The following is a 20,609-nucleotide window of genomic DNA, read 5'->3' on the forward strand; positions in this document are numbered from 1 at the left end:
GCCATTCACAGGCAGTTAGTCATTCACATGAATCCTGGGTGTCTTACTGTGATAAATAGAATAATATTTAGGGATAGAGGTGTCCATTGCTTATCAGTCCACTTTGGGAATTTCAGAGACAATATTTATATACAAATGCTGCAGGTTCACATTTAGAACTTGGAATGCCAATTGCTTTTTAGCATTTGTGGCTCTGAGTTTACTTAGACTTATGACAGATTGACTGGTGACAGGAGAAACACATGCTCAAGACCAACAACCCGCAGTTCTAAGTGGGGTGGTTGGTGTTAGAAGCCTCTTTTCTTCATATACAAAGCGGCTTTGAAATGTTTTTCTCTTAACACTCAATTAGGTTAGATTAGGAGCCAACAAAGAAGCCACAAATTATTATTCTTAAGTGATGATGAGTTTAACAGAATTGGTTAGCACTGCCTTTTGGTTAATCCAATGCAGGTTTGGGAGTGCACAGTGCAAATGCATGCTGTTCCTTAGACGTCTGCTGTAGATTTACTCCTGCAAGGCTCTTGGAAACCCTGAGCAGGATGCAGACAGAAGATTGTCCTGAGCATGAAGTGTTTTTTTCCACATTGTCTTTTAACAGACACTGGCTTGGGTAGATCTGTTTAAAGTTGTTGATTCACAGGGAGAAACAAAGACTTGACAGAAACATGCTCAAATGTCCTTAGTGTTTGTATTAGGGTTTGGGATAATGTTTTTTCTTCTTTTATGTGTTTTCTACATACACAGTTACATTTTACATTACAAGTCATGAAACACGTAGTTTAAGAAATATCTGCCTTGGGCAATGTAAGAAATAGATATATTGTTTTTCCAAACCCTAATGCTAGTCAGCTCTCATTTGCCCTTAGGGTTCTTTCTCCATGGGGCAGTCTTTGCTCTTAATCCCGATCAGTGCAAGTTAAGTCGACTGTGTTTGTGATTTCTTTCTTAGGACAAGGTGTCTCAATTGGAGATGGAACTGGAAGAAGAGAGAAACAACTCAGATTTGCTGTCTGAGAGGATCAGTAGGAGCCGGGAACAGGTACTGTTCTATAGGTGAATGATGCGTGGATTGTCCCGTGTGAAAATGGAACATGAGGGGTTAAACCTGAGGATTCAGTTAAGGCCAGGAGAGAAGAATTCATGCTGTCTAGAAATTGATGGAAGATTGAATAGTCATCACCCTAATAAGCTTCTAGGAGAGACTTTGACCAGATTACTTGTATTTTAGATTTTAAATTTTAATTCTTGGTCAGCTAATTTCCTAATCTATACCTAGCATCATTTCAAGGTTTTTAAGTTTTGTTTTCATCTTTTTAAATTAAGAAACTGCCAGTGCTAGTCCAGAAAAAGTGAAGGGCTTTCTCAATGTTGATGTACAGTTCGTCCAGCACCATTTCAAGGCCTAGGCATACAACTGGGTAAGCTGTCATTAAAAGCACATTCTGTCATTAGAAGTTTCTACATGTATCCACAGGTATCTTGTAAATGAAGGGCTGAGACTAGTGAATACATATTAATTATCTTTGAAACTGCCACTGAGTGTTCTGAATCCTCTTCCCAAAATGTTTCCACATTTTATCTGTCAAGTGGTTCGAGCATGCACTGGCGACACAGAAACTAGTTAACAGTACTGCTGTTTCCTTGTGATCTCACTGCTCTCCCCAGATCTCATCTGCCACTCCCAGTCTCTCTCAAAGCCCCTCTGAACCTTCACTTAATTAAAAAATGGAAACACAGGTCAAAAGCCTTTGGATAATACTGCATGTATTATCTGCATGTCGCTTGAGAAATGAGTTCCATCATCTATAACATGAGAGTAACTCTCCCCGATTGCCTCACAGTGTTGTCATAAGGATCAAATGTAAGTGAAACTCCTTCCAAAACTGCAAAAAGCATTCACTTGGAAAGTACTGTTACTGACTGTGAATGCTTCATAGGTATGTGTACTGCTGATTAACTTGTCAAGGAAAAGGCTGCATCATAGAGCCTACTTTCTGTTGCACCTAACATGGTGCTGGCTACGAAATTCCACACACTTGCTTGTTGAACGAATGATCCTTAGAACCTCAGCTCTAAAAAGCACTTTTCCTACTATGGCCAATAGATTGTTATTCATAACCACTTGGGAAACGTCCACTTTCTGCTTTATGTTTTTATCCTCTCTTTCCAGTCTTCCCTATTCCAAAGGGCACTTTCCTCTGGTCTCTTCTGCTTATTCATATGGAGTTCCCTTTCCTCAGTTCAGGGTGACCAAGAATTGAAAGTTGCAGAGCTTGGGGATAGCACCTTCTGAGCAGGCAGCCCTGCTCAAAGTAGAATGCGAATCACTGGCTGCTTTTCCATATTCTGTTAGGTCCCTGTTGACAGATTTCTTTGCAAACAAGTGGGATACTCATGCTGCTTTTCTCCTGAGAGTGAAGGAAATTGCAACCCCAGGTTCATTCCCTGCACCCTCCTCGTGGAGTCTGGGTTCTGTCTGCATGTTCCCAGGCTGTGATTCCTCTGGAGCTGCGAAAGTCCATCAGGCCAGAGCTGCACAGGTTTGAGAGGGACCTTCCTGAAAACCAAAAGCCCGGATGGACAGCTCGACCTTGATATCTCCCCTACCGTCCCCCAGGGTTCTTACTGAAGACTGTTTTCTAAGTTCTCTCACTGGAATAAAAGCTGTTTTGTGATGAGCCCCTGCCAGCCTGGCTAAGTAGCCACGTTCCCCCCCGCCCCGCCACATGTCAGAATCCGCTAAACATTCACAATGACAAAGGACGTGACCATGAATTTGTTTTGCCAGCGCTTCTTGTGGCTTATGCTAAGAAGAATAGTGGGAAAGTGTGTCATCCTATCAGTAACGAGGCAGTGAAAACAGACCTTCAGTTCCATGTTTACATCAGAAACAAAACACAGACACTGAACCAGAACATGTCTGCCTCCCTTAGCTCAGCTGACAGCCCAACACTGAGAGAACTGGTCATGCAGAGATCTGGTCCCAGAATTGCTCTGGACGCTTCTTTTTCCTTTCAGCTGAGCACTTGGATCATGGAGAATAGAACTGCTGTCCATGATGTGGTCAAGGCTAAAAATATTTCCACTAAGCCAAGAACTTGATGTCAGTTTAGGGGGGAAGTTAAGGGAACCGAGAACCTGAACTAAGTCCCGGGAGGAAGTTAAGGGAACTCACTTGGTCTGCTGGGGAAAGCAGTGGGCTGGGAGTCCCAGTCCTGGCTCCTGCACTAGCCTCATTTACCTCTGGGAGAGTCCCAGCCTCTCTGAGCTCAGTCTCTAAAATCTATCAAAAGGAAGTGACTGATCCAGGTGATCTCTGAAGGCTTTTCTGAATTCTAACACTGCAGTACTGCAAGAAGGTTTTATACATCCAGAAGTGTCTGACTCACCCTTTACTTTCCCCCATTCTCTCCCTGTGTCTGAGTTATATGCCTAAAAAGATGAGTTCCACAAATGTCTACAGCCTCTTTCCCTATCAGCTCTCTTTCCCTCTTCTGCTTGCTTGCTTCTCACTGCATCATCTGAGATAGGGAGGGTAAAGCCTGGTGTTTGTTAGAAGTGGAGAAATTGAGGGTCACATTCACGTGGATGTGGGAATTGGTAAGCCAATGAAACAGAAATGCTGAGATAAAGTGATGTCTCCTGATTGTGTTCTGAGAGCTTCTCTTCTGGCCTGTGCTGCCTCCTGACTTGTGAGGGAGGGCGGAGAAATGGGTGGGCCAAATACCCGCCTCCCTGGAAAGCATCTCATTCTCATTCAAAGTTGAGGTTGAGTCAAGGCTTATTTCCTGCCTCTTGAAATGAAGGCCTTGGGTATAGACAGATGGGCCCTGATTCTGAGCTCTTCTGGTCCACTTAGATTAACTTCTAGGGCCATGTGCCTGTGCTGTCCTGCTGGAATCAAAGCAAGAAAAGGGAAACTTCAAAACTTAAGACCCTTTTTCCTCTCCCCCATCAAATGCTGACCTTATGACATCTTCTTAACAAGGACAGCTCCTAAAAAACAGGAAAGGGTGCATGTTATCTTGAACCCAAGTAATAGCATCAGCCCTGCCTTCCTAGCAAATTGCTACTAGGTACTGAAAAGAGAAGGCATGGGACATTTTAGTCTGGCGATCTTGTTCTCTTTAAATTAAAAAGTTCAAACTTTTTTTTTTTTTTTTTGAGACGGAGTCTTGCTCTGTCGCCCAGGCTGGAGTGCAGTGGCCGGATCTCAGCTCACTGCAAGCTCCGCCTCCCGGGTTCCCGCCATTCTCCTGCCTCAGCCTCCCGAGTAGCTGGGACTACAGGCGCCCACAACCGCGCCCGGCTAATTTTTTGTAATTTTAGTAGAGACGAGGTTTCACCGTGGTCTCGATCTCCTGACCTTGTGATCCGCCCGCCTCGGCCTCCCAAAGTGCTGGGATTACAGGCGTAAGCCACCGCGCCCGGCCTAAAAAGTTCAAACTTAACAGCTCTTCTTAAACTCTGAATTCTCACAGGCTCTTTTGCTGAATCTTTGCTTCCCCCAAACATCTCCCACTAGCCTTAGTGATGGGACTTAAGTGAATAAGCCAGAAAAAAGATTTTCCAGCAATATTAGTGAATGGCCAACCCCTCTCATAGACTGTTAGATCTGGCAGGGACCTCAGTCCAACTCTCCTCACTTCCCTGTAATGGATGCGGGATTTGAGGCCCAGAGTCACCTGGTGGTTTGGCCACAGTCATGCTGGCAATTGACTGCAGAACTGGGCTTAGGTTTCAATTTCCAAGGCAGTGCTCTATCTACCCATGCTTGCAAAATATGATGAATGCCTGCTGTGTGCATGGCATTGCAGTAAAGCTCCAAGAGGACCAGAAATGGTCTCTGACCTTGAGTTGCTACAGTTTGTTTGAGGAGCTGGGTCAGACCTAAAAAATTGGTAACTAACAATAAAAAACGGTGGATACTAAATGCCAAGTAAAAGATTCAAGCAACTAATGAGGGAAAGACCAATGTAGCAAGAGTGAGTGTGAAAGAATTACTAGAAAGAGGGTGGGGACCTGGGGTCAGCTCTAAAGAAAGGCTAAGATTTGAATAAACCAAGGGGATTGGGAATGGGATTCTAGATAGAAGGAATGGTGTGAACAAAGACTGGGAGGTAGGAATCTATACAGCATTTTGAGGAGCAATGAATGGATGAATGGATGAGTGTGACTCAATCAGATATCTAGTTTCCATAGGAAATGAAAGGAGATAAGTTTGAAGATGCAGACTGAAGGTTTGAATGGCTCTATCGTGAAGGCAGTGGGCAGCCATTGAAGGCTGTTGAGCAGAAGAGTGAAGCATACACTGTATTCTAGAAGACTCGTGCCAGGGGTGGGGGTGAGGACTGGAGAAGGGGTGATGGAGAGGAGGCCTCAACTGTGCTGTTACCAGGGCAAAGGACAGGAAAGGCTGCATGAGATGGTGTATTTGATCCTTTCTATGCCTCTGTTCTTTCTTTCTCTTTCTTATGCATACATTTGGCACTCACTAAAAGCTGGCCATGTTATTTATAAGTTCCTGACCTATATTAGTTCGTTCTCACACTGCTATAAGGACATACCTGAGACTGGGTAATTTATAGAGGAAAAAGGTTTAAGGGACTCACAGTTCAGCATGGCTGGGGAGGCCTCACAATCACGGTGGAAGGCAAAGGAGGAGCAAAGGCACCTCTTACATGGCGGCAGGCAAGACAGTATGTGCAGGAGAACTGCCCTTATAAAACCATTTGATCTCATGAGACTTACTCACTGTTACAAGAACAGCACAAGGAAAAAACCCACCCCCATAATTCAGTTACCTCCCACTGGGTCCCTCCCACTACACGTGGGGATAATAGGAGCTATAATTCAAGATGAGATTTGGGTGAGGACACAGCCAAACCATATCACAGCCTTTCTAAGGGCTTCCTTTACATGCTTAGGACAGTCTTATTCAGAATGATGGATTCAGGAAATCCTAATTGAGAGAGAAAAGTTTTTCAAACCTCTTGGATGTTTGGACTTTGTTTTCAGGTCTGACTGCTATGAAGGAGAAGGGATGGATTTGGAGTTGATAAAATGATACCTTCTTTATGAAACAGAAGTACTGAGTATCTGTTTTCTCACCCAAGTATAGTCCCACCATATATAGAAAGGTTTCTGATTGGCTTATAAGTTGAAAGAAGTTCAAGTCACTGGTGTTTGGTCTGTTTAAATCCAGAGTAATCCTTTTTCCTTTCCATCCTCCAAAAACCATGTTTCCATTTATGACAATTGCCATCCTTACCAATGATTCCCTAAGTGCTAGGCACTGTGCTGGGTGCCTCATTTTCTTGTTGTTTTCAGGTTTTGCAAGGTGAAGTGACTACATAGGGTCACATAGTTTGTAGGAGGAGTCACAGTTTGACTCCAAAGCCTCCTGCCTGTTCCCATCATCCCTGCATGAGACTATGTCATGGTCTTAAAGACTACTCCTTCAAATGCATTTGGGTCTCCATTCCCAAGTTAAAAGTCATGTTTCTTAAAATGGGTGAGGATTTAAGTTCAGCTGATCCTCTCCTGGTTCTTTATGAGTGCAGGATTTAAATTGCCAAAGAGAGGTCCGGCTTCATGTGTTTTAAATTAAAGGCCAATAGGCTATTGTGCTGGCTCGATGGGTACTGCTGCAAACACTTCACAGCAGAGCTGGGCCTACGTGGGAAGGCGTTCTCTTGCCCATGGAGACCATGATGACCCAGCCCAGTGGAAAGATGATTCATCAAGCCCAGGCAGCTGGCAGGCAGGAAAAATACCGACTCAAGCTTTGGGTGGCTTCATGGTCTCTCCAGGGACTGAGCAAGGCTGCCTTGTTGCTTTGGCAACTGCAGGATTAAATCCCAAGGATAGAGTTGTGGGCTCCTACAGTCACTTTCTGGAACTGCTCCTTACTGGCTCACACCTGCTCCTCAGTCAGCATCGGGGTGCCACGCGTGCTAAATGGGACTGTCTTCTTTTCTTTGCAGTTGTGAGTGAAAGATCAGAGGGGGGTTTTCTTCTTCTTCTTTTTTTTTTTTTTAATTGCTCCTAATCTCAGAACTGCCTCTTATTGTATCAGCTGCTGAAAAACCCAGTGTGTACAGTTGATTAATAATAATTTTCCTTTTTAAAAAAATTTTTTTTTTTTTTTGAGACGGAGTCTCGCTCTGTCGCTCAGGCTGGAGTGCAGTGGCGTGATCTCGGCTCACTGCAAGCTCCGCCTCCCGGGTTCACCCCATTCTCCTGCCTCAGCCTCCCGAGTAGCTGGGACTACAGGCGCCCGACACCACGCCCAGATAATTTTTTATATTTTTCGTAGAGACGGGGTTTCACCGTGTTAGCCAGGATGGTCTCGATCTCCTGACGTCGTGATCCACCCGCCTTGGCCTCCCAAAGTGCTAGGATTACAGGCGTGAGCCACCGCTCCTGGCCTTTTTGATTATTTTTTATGCCAGCCAGGAGTGTGGGCTTGCCAACCTCTTTACAGCCCAATGATAAACACAGGTGATGGGGTTCAGTATTGTTATTGGCCATCACAGATAGCTCTGGCTTTCCATTAACCTGAAAGGCAGCTACTTAGAATCCTGAGAGCTGGCTCAGGACATGGGTGTCTCTGACATAAAACCCACTGGAATCTGATACTGTGATTTCCCATCAAAATACTCAGGATACTTAGCATTCTTTCAATCCAGCTGCGATCCACTTTTGCCTTCAGCTCCTATTCTGTTTTAAATTTGACTGGCAAGTTTTTGTTCATGCTATTTAATGTAATTGAAGGGTAAACAGCATATAAAGCACTAAGCTTATATAAAGAAATACTTTCCCAGCCTCGAGTTTACTCTCCTCTGGTCCACGAGGCTGGCTCAGCCAAGCCATAGTTCCCCCCGCCTCTCACCACCACCCCAGGGCAGGTGCCAGTGTGGGCTCAGGGTAACAATTTGGTTTACAATATTCCCAAGTCAAGGGGCCTAGTCCTGGGATCACTGCATTGAGGACAGCTAACAGCAGGGACACACAGGATACTTCTGGGTTTATGGTGAAACTGATCCTTCTTGGGGCATTGTCCATAACACCACGCAGTATTCCTTGTATAAGGCTCCACATGGTGGATTTACTTTAGAATTTCATGTCAGGCTGTCCTTTGAAGAACTGAAGGAAGCCTATCATGTTTGCCAAAAGCCCAGGTTTGCAAAGACTCAAGAAAAGGGACTGCCTGCTCAGGTCACAGTAACTGTTAAGTTTTATGGCTACACATTTATTCCTTCCTGTTCTTCACTCTGATTTATTTTACATTTCCATTTTAATAGCCATCTTTTAAGGGGCTGTGGTGGGGGATAAATAATTCCTTTTTTTTTTTTTTTTTTCCTTTGGAGAGTCACCATTATCCTCAGTCTCTCCAGGGGTCCTCCAGGGAGGTCTTGAACCTGTGGGGACCCTCCAGGATGCCGCCATGCTAAGTGCTGCTCTGCCCAGGGAAGTCTGTTTCCTGGTGGGATCCAGAATTTTCAGACACTGGCACTGAGGGTGCAAGACTGTGGCCAGTGGCTGCTGCTTTACGTGGCAAGATTTGTCCTGAACCCCCAGGCTGGGCCCAGGGCTGTGTGACTACTTGGCCATCCTGGAATCCCTCCACACGCTCTCTGCACTCTGCCTCACTCCACCATAGGCACGTTCTCCTTCTGGGCTCCAAAGCCCCTGCCCGAACTCTCCTCCTTGTGGGTCTTTTTCCTTTATCGAGAGTCCTAGGTCCTACAGGTTTGTGAAGACACAATGGGGAGGGGAGAAAAGAGTGAGTTTTTCTGAGAAAACCTAGGTTGGACTCCCAAAGCTGCTTCCACCTAACTCTGACTCAGCAGCTGTTTCTGGACCTCCCACCTGGAAACTCAGGGTGATAACATCTGCCTCGGAGAGTTCCTCTACCCTGAATGGTAGAGGAGGCACCAGGTTGTGCTTTTATTGTATCGTTGGCCAGCTCGGGGACACTTACAGGCTGTCTCATTCAATCAAGTTCCTTGCTTAGGAGTCCGTATCCCAGCAGTTAGATCAACAAGGTCACAGGTGAGGGACTGGGAGAGCTAGCAGGACAAGCTGGGCCACTGCTGTTTGTAATCACTTCCCATTACAGTGGAAATTTAATCACGTCCTCAGTGAAGTGTCGGGCACTGCCCTGGGCATATGAACAGAACGGCTGCCGCTGGGAGGCACGTCCGTCCTCAGTCCCGTGGCCCAGCTGTTCTGATGACCTCCACGTGTGAGGTGTTGGTGGCTGGTTCAGAAACCACCTTGGGAGCAGGGCCGTGAGTCCGCATTCATTCCCCTTTCACTTTGTGCTGGGGTCACAGTGACAGCAGTTGTTCTGGTGCCCTCTGTGCAGTGTGTGATTCGTGAGCAGGAGCGGGCCCGAGTTGGGTGGCCGTGCCCTGCCTGCTGGTCCTGGCCATTGCTAGCATTTTTCCGTTCTCCGTGCAAGACGCCGTAAGGAGGCTGGACTGCCCGTCTGTGCCTGGATGTTTCTGCTACAGCTGCATTTGAACTCTACGTCTATTGGAATCCTTTCCACTTAGTTGGTCCAGAGGCAGAGCCATGAAGTAACGGGCAGTGCAGGGGCTTGGCCTGGCTCTAGCCCTGATCCTCAGGTTACTTGCCTAACCGCCGCCCTAGGCCTCAATTTCCTCTGCTGAACATTCTGAACCTCCATGAATTAGATGCCTGCCAGTTAGGAATTCTAAAATGTGAGCATTTTCTTTGGACCACCTGGTACCCCCCTCTCACCTAGGGGCAGAGGCCCAGCTTCCCCCTGTGGTGTTGGAGGCCTTTGTGTCCCAACCCTGCCTGTCCCAGCAGCATCATTTCGCCCCGTTCCCTGTCGCCCACTCTGGGCCAGTGACATCATGCTGTGTGACACACCTAGGTCAGGACAAGGGGAGCCAGGGAGCAAATGCAAACCTGGCCCAATGTGGGGTGTCTCCTCTGGCTATTCCTGGGATTCCAGTTCTTGCTCTCCCTGGGAGACAGTGAGGAAGGGGCGAGCTTATCTTTTACTCACTGGGGTGCATGTACAGGTGGCAAAATTCAACTTGAGGCCAGGCCAAGTCAGCCTGTGTCAAACACTCTCCAGGCCCTGGTGTCCGGGGGCTGTGTGTGTACCTCTTAGCCATGTTGGACCCTGGAATTTGTTTTTCATCCTTAAGAAGGAAAACGTGGTTTTATTTTACTGGCTTAGCTTGATTCTTCTGGCTTCTTCAGGCTGCCCTCTGCTGGACAGTTCTGGCAACAGGGTCTGGAGCCTCCACCTCTGATAATTCATTTTATTCCTGCGCAAACCACTGGCAATCAGGAAAAGAGATGCTGATGGTCAGGTGATGGGATTTCTTCTCTGGTGCTACGCAGCCAGTTTCCTTTCCTGAGCATAGAGGAAACCCTCAGGAGTGTTCAGCCTTTGTCAGGTCACCTGAAGTCGCCCAGCATTCTTACTGACTTTCGTTTCTGGCATAAAAAAGGAGAAATCTAGCAGTGTCTGAGATACGCTCACGGTTCTGGGAAGCCCTCTCTGCAATTTGAGCTTATAATGAAGCAGTCAGGAGTGCCGTTGAATGCTGGCTCCCCCATTCCTGGTTAGGTACCTCTTGGGGAAGTTGAGTGACTGACTCATCCTGGTTCACCTGGGACTGTCTCTGTTTAGCATAGAAACAGCCTGAGAACATCCTCAGTCCAGGCAAATTTAGACAGTGGGTCACTGCAAGTTGATTGACTTTTGGAGGCTTTAGTATCCTCAGCAGAGATACTGTTACCTCCTTCTGAGGGTTGTTCAGGGGGTGTCATAGGATCCTACCTGTGGAGTCTAAGCAGGTGTGCCAGTTTTCTAGGGCTGCTGTAACAAAGTAACACAACCTGCGTGCCTTAGACAACAGAAATCTATTGTCTCATGGTCCTGGAGGCCAGAAATCTGAAATCAGAGTGTTACCAGGGCCATGCTGCCTCTGAGACCAGTAGGGAAATGCTTCCTTGCCTCCTCCTAGCTCCTGGTGGTTTCTGGCAATCTTTGGGCAATCCTTGGCTTGTAGACCCATCACCCCAATCCTCCATCTCCCCAGAGCGCCCTCCCTGTGTCCGTCTTCCCTCTGTACATGTTTGTCTCTGCATCCAAATTTCCCCCTTTTAAAGGACTCCAGCCATACTCGATTAGGGCCCACCTTCATAACCTAATTTTTAACTTGATTACCTCTCTGAAGTCCCCATCTCCAAATAAGGTCACGTCAGAGGTACTGGGTATTAGGGCATCAACATATCTTTTTCAGGGGACACAGTTCAACCCCTAGCAGCAGGGCTAGCTTTGACTCTTACTGTTATTTGTATCACCAGTATTGCAGTCATCGAGAAACCAAGAAAGAACTAAGAAACAGATCCTGTGCCCCAGAGCAGATGGCACGAGGGGCTGGGTAGGGCAGCCCCCTTCATAAAGTGGGAGTCGACATTCAGTTCCTTGCCACCGTTTCAGTACAAAAGATCCAGGCACAGTCCTTCTGACCTCCGGGCTTTTGTTCTGTCTGCTGTAGATGGAGCAGGTGAGGAATGAGCTACTTCAGGAGAGAGCTGCGAGGCAAGACTTGGAGTGTGACAAGATTTCTCTGGAGAGGCAGGTGAGAGCAGCTGGCCTGGGAGCTGCCTCCCCCTCCATCGGCTAACCCTCCCCCACTGCACTGCTCTGAACTAGAAGCCCTTGGAGGTCCCTCCTTTACTTGGCATCCCAAGACCTCTGGGGGGGGTAACAGTCCTTTTCCAGAGTTGTTTCTCCCAGTGATAGGAAATCTGCATGGAAGTTCGGCAGCTAGGGGAGGAGGAATTGCATGTGTTATTTTCTAGATCCTGAAGAGGGCTAAATTCTAATGTAAAGAGAATGAAAAAGAATCCATGTCATCAAACACATGAGTGGCTAAGAAAGCTTCATCGGGTCATTATTTCTCTTACATGATTTCTGTTCGTGTTCTTCACTGCACATGACTGGCAAAGGAGCCTGTTTCTCCTGTCCCCCTGTAGGTTTATAGGGCAAGGCAAAGCCTATTTGACATCCGGGAGTCTTAGGACATGGCAAAAATTTCATTCAGGCTTATGAGGGAGTGTGATAGACCCTCTTCTTCTGACCTGCAGCTGAGTTCAAGGGCTTTCCTTGGAAACATCTCTGGGTTCCCCCGGTTTCCAGGCCACAGGCCCTGGTGCAGAAAGCAGCCTCATCGCAGGCAGCGACCAAACACCAGGTTCTGCCCCGTGTTCTTCGCTGCCCTGCACAGAGCGTGGCAGACACATAGCCCCTCACGGTCTCCCTATGTTCTTCCAGAACAAGGACTTAAAGAGCCGGATTATCCACCTGGAAGGTTCCTACAGGTCCAGCAAAGAGGGGCTGGTGGTGCAGATGGAGGCCAGGATTGCAGAGCTGGAGGACCGCCTGGAGAGTGAGGAGAGGTGAGCCGGGCCCACTGCAGTGCAGAGGCCCCAGTGGGCAGTGACAGTTCCATCGCAATGTGCTCTCACATTTGGGATCTCTCCTGATCCTTGTAGCCTGTGAGGAAGGCAGAGCAACTACAACCTTACTTTTATAGATGAGAAAACAGAGACCCATCAAAATAAGTGACTTCAGTAAGGTAGCCTGGCTGGATACTGGTGTAGCTGGGTAAAAGCTTAGGACCCCCACTTCTCAGTCCATGGCAGTGCCACTGTACTTGCTGTCCCTTTTCCCATAGTACAGACTGCCTCAGAAACTACCGAGTTTGAGCCACATTACAAGCCAGAAGGCTGACTCTGCCCTGGAGGCCAGGTGTATTTAAGCAGAGGCCGACTAGCCTCCCGTCAGAGATGGGGCAGGTCCTTCCCCCGGGGTGGGAGGGACATGGGATCAAGTGAGCACACTCCTTTCCAACAACTCCATTCTCTGCAGCTAACTCTTGAATGGCAGCCCGAGGGCCAGCACCAGGTTGAACTTGAGCAGCCTTCCAGCTGTAGTTCTGACTCCCGGCCCCTCACCTTCCTAAAAGGGGCGTGGTGTGCCAGCATTGGACGTTTTACATTATCTATTGTGTTAGCTGGACTTTTGGGGAGTCAGGCCAGAACAGCCTGGAGTAGACACAAGACATCTGCAGTTTGTGACTTCTTGCCTTACAAAGTAAAGCTCAGGAACTCCAGGCAGGTCTGGCCCCGGCTCAGCCCCTCGCTGATTCTGCAGCCTTGGGCCAGTCACTCCCCTTCTCCGAACCCCGTTTCCTCACCTCTCTCACAAGCAGCTGCTTCTCCTGTGCAGTTGTGTTTCCCTGACCCTAAGCCTTGAGCTGACCAGGTACCCCTGTTTGGAGTTTCCCCTTCTCCACAGCCTGGGCTGGGCCCCCTGCAGGCATGGGAGTGAAAGGGTTCTTGGTTCTGCTTCCTCCCTTCCAGGGATCGGGCCAGCCTTCAGCTCAGCAACCGGCGGCTGGAGCGGAAAGTGAAGGAGCTGGTGATGCAGGTGGACGATGAGCACCTGTCACTGACCGATCAGAAGGACCAGGTAGGGAGCCTCTGTGTGCATTCGCTCGTAGATGAGATTGCACGTCTCAGGCTGGGGGAGCAAGGGAGGCCTCCCCGAGCAGCAGTGGAGTGTGAGTGGGCTGGTTCCTCCCTTTCCACGCACCTAGTCACATCATAGAATGGGGGCTTCTCGCCTACGTAATTAGGAGATAGCAAATTCCACACCCTGAGTTTGGCTTTTAAAGAGTCACCTTGTCTTACCGCCTGCTCTCCATGTTTCCCAAGAGACTGGCTGCCCCATTGCCCATGTCTTGGTTGCCTGGGGGAGATGGTGGCTGGACCTGGGGTGAGCTGAGTGCTGGGGCTGGGCCATCAGCCGGCACTCAACCCACACTCTGTCCCGGTGCAGCTGAGCTTGCGTTTGAAAGCCATGAAGCGGCAGGTGGAGGAGGCTGAGGAGGAAATCGACAGACTGGAAAGTTCTAAAAAGAAGCTGCAGAGGGAGCTGGAGGAGCAGATGGACATGAATGAGCACCTGCAGGGCCAACTCAACTCCATGAAGAAGGACTTAAGGTGGGCAGGTGTGGAGGCCAAAAAGGGCCCGATAATCTCCCCACGGTTGAAGCAGGCTCTGCCTTCAGAGCATTCGCACTCCTGTTGTCTCAAGCCAGCTCCTCATTGTTGCTTTTGGGGTTATCTTATCCTAGAAGTGGAGGTGGTTCTGTCCACTTCAGTCACCCTACATGGGCAGTAGGGTCTCATGCATGTCATTCTTATACCAATGCCCCGATGCCAGCTGGGCAGATACCATCCCTGTTGATCAGAAGGGGAAACAGAGGCTTAAGGCAGGTAAGACTATAGCTCACACGATCATGGAGGGGCAGTTCCTGGGTCAGCCTGGGCTTTTGTCTGACTTAGGGAGAAATAAGGTAAAGTTCTGATTCGTGTCCTCATGAGGACTAGGATTCCCTAAGCCTGGTTTCCAGGAGAGAGCAGCTCTCTGAAGCTTGTCTGCTGTGGTCCTAAGGATGGGGGCGTGGAGCGGAGGGCTGGGGACTGTGTGGGTTGCTTTTTCTGCTCCAGGGTCTCTCTCTAGGGTATGAGGTAAGGTTCATGAGATTAGGTTCTTGCTAACCATAGAGCTGAGCTTTTCTTGGAGACTGGCTGTGACATGGGGCTCTGTGCTGGCTGCCCAGGTAGTTCTCATCAATGGACAGAAGGCTCCAGCCCGTTGAGAATCCTGTAAAACAGGGCCTATCAGGTCACTGGCCCCAAGGTTGGCATTAGGGTGCAGCATTTAAGAGGGCACCAAAAATCTCAATAATTAAGATAGATAACATTTTATTGCAATATTTAAAAGATAATGCATGCAATCCATGGTGAACAAGATACCAAAATTTTAAATTAAGACAAGATCAATAATGACAGCCTGGGGAAATCAACATTACTGATCCTGTCCCAGCCTGGCCCACCCCATCAAGATGGGCTTTCCATACTGAAATGGGGGCAGTGGATTCCCTGTGGCTGAAGGGAACATCGCCTGTTAAGTTCATGTGTTTCTTTTCTGTGCCACTCAGTGGGATGCAGGGACAGCAACCCAAAACCCTTCCTTTATCTTCAAATTAGTGACGGGCCCCGGCCCAGGGCCAGGAAACATGCCCCTTGTTGTTTCAGCAGACTGAAGAAGCTGCCAAATAAAGTGCTGGATGACATGGATGACGACGATGACCTCAGCACGGACGGGGGAAGCCTCTACGAGGCGCCCCTGAGCTACACCTTCTCCAAGGACAGCACCACCGCCAGCCAGATCTGAGTGCTATGGAAGTGCCGGTCATCCCTGCAGGAGCTGCAGCCGCCCAAAGCGGGAGGCAGGGAGGGGAGCATCCGTCTGCCACCGAGACCATCGCCGCCCCTTTGCACAGCGTGCCAGCTCCTCAGTGTTACGTTCCTCGCCAGGGTCTCTCAGTGGGTCTTTGACAGGAAGCTTTTGCAGTTTAAAATGTTGGGATGCCTGAGGAACAGGAGCCACCACCCCCTGGGCTGTTGTGAGAGATACACTTTGGTAGGCTGAGGCCCCTGTTCCACAGTCACTATTTGCATTGCTGTCCCTCCTCCCGTCCTAACTGCCCCTGCCAAGACAAAGGCTCCAGAAGGCTAGGACTTATTTAAAAGCACCGTGCAGGGAGGAAACGATGTATAGCTTGTACATATTTTAAAGCAGACCTTCTCACGTACTGCTGCTGTTGCATTTGGAATGTGATGGAGGCTTGGTAGGATGGCTGGTTTGTAAAGTTCACACACCTATATTGAGTATTTTTTTTTTTTTTTTTTTTGAGATGGAGTTTCACTCTTGTTGCCCAGGCTAGAGTGCAATGGTGCAACCTCAGCTCACTGCAACGTCTGCCTCCCTGGTTCAAGTGATTTTCCTGCCTCAGCCTCCCAAGTAGCTGGGATTACAGGCACCCGTCACTGCTCCTGACTAATTTTTTGTGTTAGTAGAGAAGGGGTTTCACCCTGTTGGTCAGGCTGGTCTCAAACTGCTGACCTCAGTGATCCACCTGCCTCAGTCTCCCAAAGTGCTGGAATTACAGGCATGAGCCACCGTGCCCAGCCATTGAGTATTCTTTTTTAAAATATGAAGCTATTAGATTTTAAGTATTGAGCAGAGGTGAGAGAGAGAGGGAGAAAAAAAAAAGTCAAATAAAGACCACTTTGGAAACGAAGGTTGTAAAAAAAGAACTGTAGTGGTCACGGATAGCTAAGACTGAGAAGAGCAGTTCACACGGTCTGGGTAAACACGTCACTGGCACAGGGGAAAGCCAGAAGGTTGCTCGTGTCTGTGACGGCAGCTATGGCCTTGTTTGCTTATTTTATCTAGAATTCTGTTATAATTTCTGAACGTTCTGAGACCTGTTCCCAGTCACTGATTGCAATTTCTTTTACGCAGATTGGATAGGGAGACTTGTAGGTAAGGCCTTCAACAAATGAGGCCGTTTTTGGAAGGATGGGGCCATGTGGTCATGTCTTACTGGTCCTTTCCCCGCTCCTCCCACAGCAAGCTTTTGGGATCGGGGGAATAGGAGGGTGTGGGGGAAAGGTTCATAGACTTAGGTATGAGAGTGAGGTGGGAGGTGTCTGGTGAGGTCATGGGGGAGGGGAGAGGAGAGAGGAGATAGGCAGGTGTGTGTGGGGGGCCTAGTGTGAGAAGGAAGACAGAGAAGTTCTTGAAAGCTGGGGGATGTGTGGGCAAGAGGTGGATTGAGCAGGATCTCAGGTTTATGTCGAGGAAGGGAGGAAAGAAGCAGAAGTCAGGCAGGGGTGTGTCTGTGCAAACTGGAGAACTCCTTCCAGTTTCCTGGGACAAAGAGATATTGCCAGCAGCAGGTCGCAGGGAGTTGTTGAGGTCTGTGGGCAAGGCCACATGGCTGGAGAGGAACTTCAGGGAGCATGGCATCGGGAGGATGCTAGATATCCGGGGACTTCCTCCTGGCCTTCCTGTGTCACCTCACAATGTGGCAGTCTCCAGGCATACCCACAGGCCAGGCCCAATCACAGCTGGGCTTCCACAGGTCAGAGTATGGGACAGGATGTGGCCAGGGAGAAGACCCTGTGAGTTGGTGACATATATGGGACAGAGGTGGTAGTGTTCAGCTACTTCAGCAGTGTCCCCAACCATCCCAATAGGCGGGAGGCCTGTGGGCCAGAGAACTCCATGACAGTTGCCATGGGGTCCCACCTGCGCCGGGTCAGAGCCCGCCCGACAGGATTCAGAGTGGTCAGCCCAGTTTAAGAGTGGGAGTCTGGAGCCAGAGAGCCAAGCCCCTTCCACGTCTACAGGGTCACTGTCATCCTCACCACAGCCGGGGGTGATTCTCATCTCTGCTTGCTTGTGTGGGGTGTGGACAATTCCTCCCTTTAGTCATTCACTCATTTAGCAAATATTTATTGGGCATCGATGATGTGTCAGGCACAGTCCTTGGCACAGAGAATACAGCAGTGAATTAAACAGGTACAAATTCCTTTCCTCCTGGAGCTCAGTGTCGGGAAAGGGGGTGGTAGATGACAATCAAACAAATCGACATGGAGGTCGAGCACCTCTGTACTCAAGCCCTCTGTCTCTCTGTCCTCCTGAGGACGTGACAAGCCTGGTTCCCTAGAGCTCACTTTGACCCTTGATATGTTCATAATTTCCCTGCTGCTTCCGCCATCGTTAGACATCAGCCAATAAGCCTGCCTAGAGAAGCCTCAGCCCACTCATACCTAGAGACGGAGCTGGGGAAGGTCAGCACGCCCAAGAACTTGGGGAGCGTGTGTCTGTTTCGGTTTGTGAGAAAGTGGCTGCCCCTCATTCTGGTCAGTTCTTTCCAGTAGCCATGGGGCTGGCTACAAGAAGCAAAACGGCCCATGCAAAGAGAACAGAGGTCACTTTTCAAAACACTTGCATCATTACCCTAAAAATAGGCTGTTACGCATTTTGACAATTGTGCTATCCTACACTCTGAGGGAGTTGGCAACGCATGCGGTATGGTAGAGTGGGAAGAGTTAAGAGACTGGAAGTTAAGACAAGGGTTTTCAAGTCCCAGCTCATCTCACCCCAGTGACTTTGACAGTGTGCTCACTCTCAGAGCCATGGATTGCCTGGAACAAAGCGAAGATTAGGGCCCACGGTCCTTTCCAGGTATAACATGCTACCGTTCTTTAATTTTATTATATATACGTACTTTTTTTCTATTTTTTTTTTTTTTTCTTTAAGAACTAACCCCAATCAAGAATATTTTCTTTAGCTAGCTTAAAAAGAAAAATATATCTTACGTAAAAACACATACATGGCCAAATGCAATACTGAAGAGACAATCATCCTGTATCTTTTGTGGTTTTTCCTGCTTCTGAGTGGTGGTCTACAACGCCAGGTGGCTTATCCCATTGGGTTTCTGCTTTGGGGTATGGTTTGGTTGCTTTGGGTTGTCATGGGAAAGAGACATTCTCCTTGCAGCTACCTCCATGTAAGTGAATTCCTGGATAAAGCAAGATTTCCTTTCAATAAATACTGTCACCCAATGGGAATTTTGACTCTCCTGTGATTGTGACTTCTTTGTTTTCTCCAGAGCTTGGCTCCGTGTCCTCTAAGAAATTGCCAAGGTGAGTGACTGGGAGCTACTGAGGGAAGTGGAACTTGGAGGCCTTCCAGCCCTGGGACCGGTTTCTGAAACAGAAGGGTGGGGACTGGTCAGTGGTGAATGTGGAGGGAATTAATGGCCCTGGATTCTTGTGATATTCTGAGAAATCCAAACTGCCCGTTCCAGAAAATGGCAAAAGAGGGAGCATGTTCAATGTTAATTACAGAATAAACAGGAGCCCCCTGTGTACCCCTTTTTCTAAATTCGAGGTCTTCTGCAACCATAGTTGGCACATAATCTCTCTCGATCTCACACCAGGCCCACAGCAGGCACCACAGTCTCTATTTTACAGAAAGCAAAACAGCTTCCCCATGGAAGGGGACTGACGATGATCATTGTCATCAGATCTGTCTATTCTTTGCTCTGTCCCCCGGAAGGGTGACCCGTATAGGCCCTGGATTCCTTGATGGCCGCTCTGGTTGGGTTCAGCCAGTGGGAGCAGGTGGAATTCTGGGTATGTCTCCATCACGCCCTGCTCTGTGTGGCATTTTCAGGTGGGCTCCCCTGGGACTTGGGTGATCTCTCCTTCAGCCTCTAGTTCTGAGTGTGGGGGGGGTAGTCATGGCTTTCTCTTGCTGTTCCTCTCGGTCCCTACCCTGGTGCGTTCCTGCCACACTGCCCACTCACCAGACCAGCCCTTCATTGAGCCACCTGATGGCTCACTGCTGTGTCCTGTCCAGAGCTCTGTACACAACCGCCTCTGCCTCCAGGTCAATGTAGAGGACCTTCCCTCCAGCTCTCTGGCAGCACTGATTCTCCTCATTCTAATTGGAAGGGGTAACCTAATGTAAATGAGATTTTCTAATTTTAGTAAGTGTAAAGCCTTTGTGTAGATTGTTTCCTTTTTTTTTTTGTAAAAAGTCAGGTATATTGATATATTGAGGTACATAATTTTCTAATTTGTAGTAAAAGTCACCCTTTTTAGCATTATTTGCTTTTGTATTTGGGCCTCTGTATTTGGCCCTTCTACCGATGTCCTCTTGGTGGGAATGAGATTCTGAGTGGATACCTTTCCCTCAGGTCCTCAGGAAGAATGTGAGTCCGAAGGCCCAGAGCCAAAGCAAAAACATTCCCCCAGGCCGGCAGTTCATTTCCTTCACATTCTCAGCATTCCTCCTCTGAGCTGGTGGATAGTTACGGGCAGCCTGTCTTTGTTGGAAGACTGTCATTAGCCAGAAATGTTTCCGTTGTAAATCTTCAAATGATTGGGGAGAAATGACTTGACAGCAGGTGCCTCTCAGGGGCGTGACAGCCCCAAATTCAGACATTCTAGGCTTTGCAGAGGGATCCACATGCCTTGGTCCTGCCCTCAGACCTGCCGAATACATAGGGCTAAAGATTGTCACTGACTTTCACGGGCATGACTGAGACCCAGCCCGTCTCCATCAACAAAGAAAGGCTGGAGTGTGTGCCCCTCCCTGGGTTATGAAAGCTAGAGAAGCGCAGGTCACAGAGACGTTCAGCAGTAAGTTGAATGTGGTGTCGGGGGAGAGTTGCAAGGTTCCCACTGCACAGGATCTCACTTGGTCTCACCACAGTTGTCAACAGCTCCTAGGGAACGGGAAGTGTGATTCCAGAGGTTTGCTGGGTAAATGCAATTAAACGATTTTTGAAGAAAGGCGGAAACTGGTTTTTTGGGAGGTAAGGAAGCCGAGTCTCAGGGAAGTTGGGCGTTTTGCTGTCAGCGGCACATAGAGTGAGTAGACAGCCCACAATTAGCACCTGCCAGCGTGGACCAGGCACCGCCGGCGAACAAGGTCTAGGACCTTACCTGCTTACAGTGGGGCTACAAAACTGTTATTAAACTAAATGGAAATGACTTGTCAATATTAAGTCCTTCTATATTTATGTGATGCCAAATGTGTCTGTCTTTCCTCATGATTTGCTAATCAGACCTTTCGCCCGAGTACTGGCTGTTGGGCTGGAGGCTGGAGG

The 20,609-nt window shown here is 48.5% G+C and overlaps 1 protein-coding gene across 3 annotated transcripts in view; it reads left to right on the forward strand.

Moving 5' to 3' along the window:
- Positions 1–18,567, forward strand: part of CGNL1 (cingulin like 1) — a 118,636-nt gene extending 100,069 nt beyond the window's left edge. For 2 of the 3 annotated variants that reach the window (XM_009210264.4, XM_009210263.4), the window contains exons 13-18: positions 953–1,042; positions 11,559–11,642; positions 12,338–12,462; positions 13,429–13,537; positions 13,907–14,070; positions 15,175–15,855. In XM_009210264.4, coding sequence (XP_009208528.2) covers positions 953–1,042; positions 11,559–11,642; positions 12,338–12,462; positions 13,429–13,537; positions 13,907–14,070; positions 15,175–15,310 — 708 coding nt within the window. In that variant the 3' untranslated portion in view covers positions 15,311–15,855. Of the gene's footprint in view, positions 1–952; positions 1,043–11,558; positions 11,643–12,337; positions 12,463–13,428; positions 13,538–13,906; positions 14,071–15,174 lie in introns of all 3 variants that reach the window. The other variant, XM_009210262.4, reaches the window with a different exon arrangement.
- The last annotated feature ends 2,042 nt before the right edge of the window (positions 18,568–20,609 follow it).

This window comes from Papio anubis, chromosome 7 (assembly GCF_008728515.1).
Source record: "Papio anubis isolate 15944 chromosome 7, Panubis1.0, whole genome shotgun sequence".
Classification (NCBI taxonomy): Eukaryota; Metazoa; Chordata; class Mammalia; order Primates; family Cercopithecidae; genus Papio; species Papio anubis.